Source organism: Loa loa (genome assembly GCF_000183805.2).
Source record: "Loa loa unplaced genomic scaffold supercont3.692, whole genome shotgun sequence".
NCBI lineage: Eukaryota > Metazoa > Nematoda > Chromadorea > Rhabditida > Onchocercidae > Loa > Loa loa.
In genome coordinates this window covers 4,536-14,499 of record NW_018108872.1, presented here as the reverse complement: position 1 = coordinate 14,499, position 9,964 = coordinate 4,536, and the positions used below count along the sequence as shown (strand labels likewise).

General features: G+C 28.2%; 1 protein-coding gene across 1 annotated transcript; it reads left to right on the top strand.

Moving 5' to 3' along the window:
• Positions 1-1,308: 1,308 nt before the first annotated feature.
• LOAG_07778 (hypothetical protein) lies at positions 1,309-3,725 on the top strand (the record flags this gene model as incomplete). The annotated part of the gene is made up of 8 exons (XM_003143311.2): positions 1,309-1,434; positions 1,586-1,688; positions 1,943-2,034; positions 2,125-2,245; positions 2,415-2,536; positions 2,731-2,847; positions 3,222-3,362; positions 3,527-3,725. 8 exons carry the CDS (start codon positions 1,309-1,311, stop codon positions 3,665-3,667), a joined length of 963 nt encoding a protein of 320 aa, XP_003143359.1. The 3' UTR covers positions 3,668-3,725.
• Positions 3,726-9,964: the final 6,239 nt, after the last annotated feature.

Sequence of the window (9,964 nt, the reverse complement as noted above, 5' to 3'; positions counted from 1 at the left end):
ACGCCCAAACCTAAACACGAATAATTAATTCCTTTTGATAAACTAATTATTGTATTTGTCTAAATTATGATACATTTTATACATATATTTTTTAATTTCAATGACTGCTTAGCTAAACACCACCACTTTGTTATTTCATACATTAAATTTCAATTACTTTTTTAGTTTATATTAATTAGAGTGAATGAATCAATTTAAATCACTTCCCTTTAATTAATTGCATTCAATTTATGGCATTGGTCTTCTGACATTTACCAATTGCTATGTCATTAATAAATGAAGAGAAAGATATAGAATAGATCTAATATTTGCTCTGTATAAAAGTGTCCAAAAACTGCTTATGTTAGCAATGCTTTGACTGCTATACAATCATAAAAGCGGCTTTTGAAAATATTTTTCTGAAAAATCAAAACCTGAAACTTGCTATTTTCCAATTACCTTTTGAAGTATTCGCTTACGAAATTTTCGATTCTTTTAAAGAGGAAGCAATTGAGTAAGTAATAAAAAGCGGAAATAGACCAAATATTATTAATTTCCCATTATCAGAACATGGGTAAAATATTTCAAAAACCACTTTAACAAGCATGAAATAATATATTGCAATTCTATGGACTTGAAGCCAAGAATTGGATTTGAAATTAACAGAATCAAGATACACCAATGAAGGATCTTCTCAAAAAAACTTGTAGCAAACTTTTTAAATTTTAAAAAATTAATACTTCACTAATTGGTATCCACAAAATTTGACATCTGCTCAACCATGAAGAAATGGATGAATCATCTGAGTATTAAATGTGAGGAGAACTGGATTTGTAGATGAAAATTTCTTCAATACAATTATTATGCAAACAAAATTTGAGAGACGGAAGTTTTTCAACGCATCAATAAACATTTTTATGTGGCATTGATGGCTTAAGCTATTTACACCTTTATGGATTGGAAAAAAAAGTATTTAAGTTGATATCTGACCAAATTACACATTTCTTCCTCAAATGTTTACCTTACAATTTCATTTCAAAATCCCATTTTTTAGTTTGTTTTTTTTAAACAATATTCCCATCCCTCATTTCATTCATTTCATTTTATTGGATAATTTTGGTTTTAAAAATGTCGCCTATACCTTGATTAGATAACATACTTGTTAGAATAACAGGTATGTTACTCCAAACGAAGAAATAAACAATAAATAAGTGATACAGAATTTAATATTATTTTTAATCTTCAGCTATTATGGGGATTGCAAATAACAGAATGTTTTTTGCTTTGATATTATTGGCTTCATTTTTTAACATATTTTTACAATCTGGTATGACAACATTTGGCGAATACTGTATTGGTGATACACAATGTGATCCGGGAAAACAATGTATTCCGGATTTAGGTGGACTATTGCGCTGTCAACAAATTCCAGAGCAAATGTCTACTGCATTAACGGTATAGGATATTTTTCTAGTATAAGTAATCCATAAAGCGCTCAATAATTACTCTATCATTATGTTAATTATCAATTAAATTTCAATTATTATTTGTGAGAAAACCTTTTTTGTCGAAATATTTATCATTTTTCATTGTTTAAGATTTGCAGCCAAAACAAATTATATGTCAAAATGATCCACAATGTAATGATGTATTTGGTAAATGTACTGGTTGGCCTATATCCTGTCAGTATAAATCTCTTGAATGGAAGAGTAAGTTAGATAGAAAATAGAGAGATATCAATGAAACTAATCTCAAAGTATCGATTAATTATTGTCAGTACCAAATAAGCAGAATTTTCGAGAGTAAATATTCCGCGAAAATTATCCGACGATTCATATACTTCGATAATATAGCTTACTTTCGAATCGCTAAAAAATTGTTGAAACGAATGTTGAATATCTTTAGAGAGGTATTAGTCCTGGAAATTTGTGAATTCATGACGTTTTTAAAGTATGCTGTTTAGTTCCTGGTTCAGTAAATGATCAATGTTACAACGAAGCTGATTGTGCTCAGTACTTGCATTGTATCAATAGAAATGGCATGATGACTTGTCAAGTTAGTCTAAATTTATCCTATTTATCATGTGATATGGTTAGTTAATCAATAATTTATAAAATGGATTTCAGGAAACTAAACTTTCTTCAGATTATTCCCGGAATGCTACCATACACAACATGTCGAAGCGACGCGGATTGCGGTATATTACAGACGTGTTCATTCAGTAAACAGTATAATACTAATTTATGCTTTGCATCACCTGAATATCGTAAGTTTTTTTAAAAAAAAGGCTTTAAAATTGCAATTTATGCATAGTTCTATCACATATTTTGTAATTTGGTAAAGTATTTCAATATTTGAATACTAAAATTTAGCCTAAACCAAAATTTGTTGCAAAATTTTTTTTTTTTATTCAAAGATAGAATTTGTGTTTTTAGGAACCGTTACGACAGTTCCATTTTGGAGTAATAACGTTGGGAGTGGTGTGATTTCACGGAGTTTGATAGATAATGGTGCTATCCCAAAGGGTTTTGAAAAACAATGCACTGCTGATTATCAGGTAATAATTTTTTCCTCGTAATAATGTTATCTGATGAATGATTCTTTAAACTATAAAGAGGTAAATATCCGAATTGTCGAACTGTCACCTGATTAACAATACAATTTTTAAAAACAAGAATTTAGAAGTCATGCAATTTAACATCCCTGAAACTATTCTCAAACAAACCACCATCACTATTTTTGAAATTTCAGTGCACCGTTTTCGAAATCTGTGCGGAAAGAAATTTTCCAGGTAAGCGTATTTGTATTTACAACCCAACAACAAGCAATCGACAATGTCGTTTCAATGCTGACTGCCAGCCTGGACAGGTTTTTCCACCATATTTATATTCAAGCATGAAGTAATTACCCATCTTCCCTCTATGTTTTATTTCTTAATATCTAAATTATCATCATGTGGTGTTTATAATAAACCTAATCTTTCCAATTACGAAAATACAAAATTAAACAAAATTTTAAAAACAACAAATCTGACAAATTGAATATACATTTACTTCAAGTATATAAAAGTTATTAAATGCCATAAGTAATCGAACTCAAAAATTACCAAACTTTAGTTTTTGAAGTAAAGTTATGAAATCTACTCATCTTTAATAGACAATTTTAACATATCTATTGATGACTCAACCTGCCAAACAATTTAATCTGAATTATCTGATTTAATTTCATTGCAAAATTTTCAGCGCTGCGAGAAAGTTTTAGAGAATCTTTATTTGTGCAGTGCTGCAAAGCAGACGACATTTATGCAACCATGCAATTACGATTATGAATGCTCGGGTGGTCAACGTTGCATCAATATCAGTAACGATGTCGCCTTTCAGCAAGTACATCCCACATTATTTTTTACATCAAAACTTCCTAAATCAATCAATTGTAATTATTCCTGAATTAATATTAGGATTAAGAAATTGGAAACATTTTAAAATTCAGGTTAATTTCTAATTCTATTCATTTATTTTGCTAACAACACGAAGTGACAATGTTGTAGAACTTCCGATATTGTCTCTCGTTCAATGAAAGACTAAGATGTCAGGATGATATGGATTGCACGGATGCAAAAACTTGCAGGGTTTTTGGGAAATTCAAACAATGTGTACCAGTAATATCCAGTCCACATCTTACATCCTAAATATCGATGGAATTAAAGAGTTAACGTACGTTTCATATTATATTAAAGAGCACAAAAGGTAGAAACATGAAAAAAAAAAAAAACAGTAACTTCAAAAGACATTCGATAGGCATTTTATGAATTTCAGTTATTTTGTTTTGGCTTAATTTAAGCTGAAATCCCTTTGAAAAAAATTTCAGTGTTGAATTGAATTGAGTAGAAATTCTTTTCATGAAGCTATTTCAGCATCATAACGAATCATTCCAGAAAAGTATTCCTATCGCCACTTTTAATATCTAGAAAAATATATGAATAATGACTACCAATGTAAGATTCATTCAAATATTTCACTTTTCACTGTTCAGTTTGTCTAATAAGTGTAATTAAAGTAACAGTTCTTATCACTAATGATATCACTATCATTTATTTTATCTTCAAATCTCCAAATATTTTTTAACATTTTAACCAAATTTATATCAAAGATATGATCAGTTAGAATGTATTTTGTTTCTAGAAATTGTTATATAAAAACTGTGACAAAAGGATGAAATAAATTTTTGTCATTCTTTTACGATAATGAATATGGAATGAATCGGATAAACTAATTTGCATTTTTCAAAAAAAGAAAAAAAAAGAAATAGAAAAAGTAAAAGTTTAATAAACGTACGTCACGAAGGTAATCAAAGAGAACCTGTTTTGGTCGGCTTGAAATGCGATCAGCGTCTACATTCTTATGTAAATAACCTATCTACAATTAATGTTTGAGCATTAACGTTTGACATTCACGTGTTAAGCCTGAAAAAACATAAGAAAAGTACAGCGGCGGTTTGTTGGTACGGAACAAAATTTGAGATTTCGATAAAATCTGTCAGTCCTTACAGATTTACGCAACCAAACGAAATCCAATAGAGTGGTGTCAATGTAACACGTACGTTGAGACTTTGTAATATCAAAATTGACGTTTGAAACATTCTCTTGTACCCCAAAAAATCGAATCAACTGGAAGCCGTGCCAATTTAAAGAGAGAGACGACAAAAGGATAAAAAGATAGTTTGTCTGCACAAACTTGGCGACGATAACGATATTAATAATCAGTGAAACAAAAGAGAAAAGAAAAAATTTTTAGAATTAAAGCATCAATATTGATTAGAAATAAATTATAATATTATAATGTACTAGAAGACAATTGTGAAAAGACATTTCCAAACGATATAAAAGAAATTTATTAAATTTGATTAATTAAATGTAATTAGTGTAATTAAGCTTTTCCCAATCTATTTTGCAAAATTTGATCTGATTAAGTGGTATTGCTTACAAAAACTAAAAATAAACCTGTAATATGGCATTATTACTCTGTTCCCGAAATATTCTTCTTTGATAGATATATCGGTCCAATAATTTAACCCAATAATATGCTATCACATAATAAATCTGTAATTAATGTAATGCACAAAAATAAAATGAGCAAAAAACCATAACAAACTACAAAGAGAGCAGATCAAAGAGATGCTTAAGTTATTCAGAATAAATCAAATTGACAAAAGTATCAGTATGTACAGATGAAATGTATAAAGAACTAACTTATCTTCCCTTCTAAAGGATAATATTTGTGATTATGAATCTAATAATTAATTAGTTCATGTGATAAGCACAGAATCATTCTTTAGATGCCGGAAAATCAACACTGGAAGAATTATGTCTAGTTATGCATATGTTTCAGGCGTTCTCGAATGATACGAATTCCAATTGTAGAAAAAGTGGTACTACCACCAGTAGCGCTGGAAGCCTTGCACGTACCTGTACTGGAAGGTTTATCAGCACAGTTTCAACAAATACTGAAGCCCATACGTAATAATTCGAAACGCTGATGAATCAACGGCAATTGGTAAATTTAATTTTATTTCATCAGTACTGTGAAAATGTTTGCATGAATGATTTGAACAAATCTATTACAAATTTGTTATATTTTCAGAGTTTGATATGTGTCCAAAGGAATTTGTAACCTTGAAAGGATGGCAAATCCACCCCAGCTTAGACAATCTTTGAACTTACTGCTGTTGTGGGCAAAAGTAATTTTTAAGAGATTAATTTGTTGATTAATACATCTGCTTTCAGGCTTCTGCCAGAAATATCATTGATAGGTTCTGATGAGAAAATTACAGCCACGATGAAGTTCCATCCTTTGGAATGGTGCCTCAAAGCTACAAGGACTGTCATGAATGATAGAGCTATTAAACGATGAAGACTTGAGATAGTGTTTAGAAAGGAAAAGACTCAGCACTACTTCATTACTGGTTAGTGAGATCGATGCAAACACAAGAAATTATTGTCTTAATTATTATTTCAATCAATCTTTGTCTTTTTTTCCAGATGCACAGCAATAATGCGACTTCTACCTAGGCTGCAAATGAATCCATTCAGAAGCCATCTTTATCAAACTTTCGCTCACATTTCTCATTCTTTATGCAGATAACATGATTTACTTATCTACTAGTGAATCTGATTTTTTGGATTTTTTTTTTCACTAATTCTTTGTTATTTGTTGTTATTGATTGCTCATTATTGAATGTTTGAATTGGTTTCTAATTTTTAAATCCATTTTTCTCATTCGGTCATCATTTTTGGAAAACCATAACGAAAATTTCGACCCTCTGTTTATTTTTTAATGAGATTTTTCTGAATTGAGTTTCCAGCTGCCTGATAATTTTAAGAAAATCGTGATTTACATAATTTGATCATAGAAGTAATGGTTTGGAATTGGGCTCTTTAGACTTCATTTCGCTTGTGATTTTTACTTCTAACTGAGTGACTTTGTTTTTCCATGTTTGATTTGTTGACTAACATATTGAAATATGCTTTTAAAAAAAATAAAAAAATGAAGAAAACAGAAAGGCAAAAAAATAAAAAAGCAAAAAAAAGAAAAAAAATCGAACTGTATATTAGTGTTTGTACTTATTGTTTTGATTATTTATTATTTATTGATTATTGTTTATCTATTTATTGGGTAATTATTGACAATTATTTATCATAATTTCATGACCTCATAGTGTTATTCTCAAATTTAAAAACTTGCTTTAAAACATTTTATGATTTATTTCATGTATTTATGCCACAATAATAATTATTGAAAATGTATTTGGTTTTTTAGAAAAGGTGAAAGTATTATTTAGTTTTATTTCATAACAAACAGCTTTTCTGTCTCTTTTATATGCTTTTATTTATTGCATTTGGAACCTTTTTATTTTATTTTATTTTTTCACTTCTTTTCTAATCAAATTATCATTCTTTGGCAACAGAAGAACAATTTCTGCTCAGAACATACAATTTTAGGATTTGTAGTTATCACTTTTTAGAATTCAAAATATTTTCTTCATATTCCTATTTTCCTATTCTACCTTAAAATTTCCATTTGAAAAAAACAGGTTTTATTATTTGGCGATTGGTTTAATTGTTATAAAGTTGCATCTTTTGCTTTGTCTTTTCTTTTTGTGTTGTTCATTGTTGTTAAGGTTTTCCGGAAACAAGAACAACATGTCAAATTTATTGATTTTTTATCATTTTATTATTTTTTTGATTTTCTGGTTCGGTTGTTTCATTTTTCAGGTCTTTTATATTATTTAAATATTACTTAAATAAATTTAAATACAAAACAAACAAAATAGCATCTCTAATGTCATTTCCTTCATTTCTTATCAATACCGGATGAAAGTCATTATCAGTAAACTAATTTTTGTTCCACTATTTCCTATTTTTTTTCTCTTTGTTGTTTATTATCCGCTTCAAACTACTGCATTACTTTATCTACTGCATGCGCCTACATGTTCTTATTTTTAATGATAACTTATTTTAATGATGACTTCAACTTAAACTCAACTTATTTTCTCTTTCCTAATAACTTATAACATTCTTGTGGTCTAATCTATCAGTTCTTTTTTGTGCTTTATTGTTCTCTTCATTTATATGTATTTTTGTATGTGTTTTTGAATAATGTAATCAAAATTAGGAAAGAAATGGATTATCTATAATCGTTAAACCTGATATAATCATGAAAATTACTATCATAATAATCATTTATCACTTGTCAAATCATAATCACAGCACTATAATAAATGCCATATTTGAGACAGAACTTTAACTGTATAGCAGATACTGTATTACTCTCCTACATAACTTTCAGTGGACTAGGTTATATAAGGTATTGAATTCAACATTATAGTGGGACAATTTTGGGTGTCATCAAAAATATTTGTAAGTAATTAAAAATGAAAGAAGTTTTCTTACTGGACTATAAGTAGGTGATAGGTCTTACTTTTACATTGTTTAATAAACTATAGGAAATAGATCATATTTCTGCATTGTCTGACAAGACACAGGAAATTGAACAACTTTTATACTGTCGCTTGAATGATTGATTTACCTTGAATTTTTGATATTATCAGAGTTTTTTTTGAGTTTCTAAATTTTTCAAGATTTTTCAGATCCTTGTTAAATTTATCGGTGGCGTAGTCTTTTTCTGGATCAAGTAAATTTCTGAACTTTTTTTGTAGTCCTTTTTAGAATTATTGTTTTCTTTCTTCAATTTCTTTGAATTTTTTCGAAACTTGAATTCCATCTTTGGTTTTTCCAAACTAATTTTAAATTATCTGAATTTTCGAATTTTCTGGGTTTAATCGTTTTTGTATTATTGCATTTTTAGATTTTTCTTGAACTCTTTTAAAATTTTCAAGCTGCTTGAATTTTTGGCTTTTTGAAATTTTCAAAGCTTTTAATATTTTCAGCTTCTAAAAATTTGATTTTAATACAATCAGCAGTTTTTGCTTTTATTTGCATGATACATATTGTTTATATATTTACTTGTGGCACATTTTCTCGCAAATTTCTTTTGCATTCATTTTTTGGATTACTTCTCTTTCTATCAATTGTATGCTTTTTTTTCGACTACTTCTATTTCTACTTAGTGCTTGTTTTTCTGAGTTTATTTCTATTTAAAACCTATGCCAATTCAAAATAATACAGCCAGAAAGCCGGAAAAAAAAATGCAACGGTAATGATATTAATAACCAATGAAACGCGTATTTTTGAAATTTAATAGCATTTATATAAAATTTAAATTTGTTTGTTTACAAGAGGTGCAAAAAAAATTCAGCAAATTTAAATCTTTTCAAATTTACTTAGCAAGATTTGATCAGATTAAATGATATTATTTAACAATGTTAAAGCTTTATTTGCTAACATATTTATTATTTATTTATTTGTCTTTTTGTTTATTAGCAGCAAATTTTTGTCCCAAACTTATTTATCTGTATAATTCAATGATATTTATTCTTGTATTTACAGCCATGCAGCCATACTTTACTTTGAATATGAAAAATAGAAAGATAGTTGAAATGTCCTAAAACAATAATTTTACAGCTGAAATGACAATTAAAGTAGCTGAGATGTTAAGTTAAAATAACTGAAACAATAGCTAAAATGATAAGTAATAATGCAGTAAAAGACAAATGATATCTAAAGTTTTATAGTAGTTGCATAAAATTTAAATTGAAATATGCAGTACTTGAAAAAATCTTGAAATATAGAAATTCCCGAAGGCATTTCATATGCTTCTCTTCATTTCAAAGATATTCTCTGGAATGTAAATCTTTAATGATTAGTTGAGAAATTATGAAATAATTTTGTCAAATGAAATTAATTCACATTATTTACTCTAAATTATTTACAAAAACAAAGAAGAATTCAGGAAATCTTTTGAACCGCATATTCTTCTCGGTATCTTTAATGAAATTAATCTTTAGACTTTTGTAAATTCCATGAGAATTTTATTTACTCGGTATTTTTCAAGCTATCTTACAAGTTATCTATAACCTTACCGTAAATAAATAGTATAGATTTCATCCTGTACTTTTGCACATGCCTTATTTGAATCGTTCATAGATTCTTTTCGTTCAAAACCAATGATTAATTTAAATTTGAGTCAATTAAACAAAAAAACTGAAATGCTTGCTTATATCATGTAACTTCTCGGGAAAACTTTCCGTGAGGATTTCCGCAATTTGTACTTTTTGCGTATTGGTTTTTTTTAAAGTATGCGACACATAATTTTCAATTTTATTATTCAAAACGTTTTTCGATCTTCAACTCATTGTACTTATTAATTTCTGGAATATATGACAGTATCGATTGCATTTTTTGGGCTTAATTAAAATTTAATTTATTGCAATCCTTCAATTATTCGTGATTATTTCTATTGAACTGAATCAGTTATTCGTTGGAAGATGAGATAAGATGGGATAAACTTGAGAAAAAATTACGCAGCAT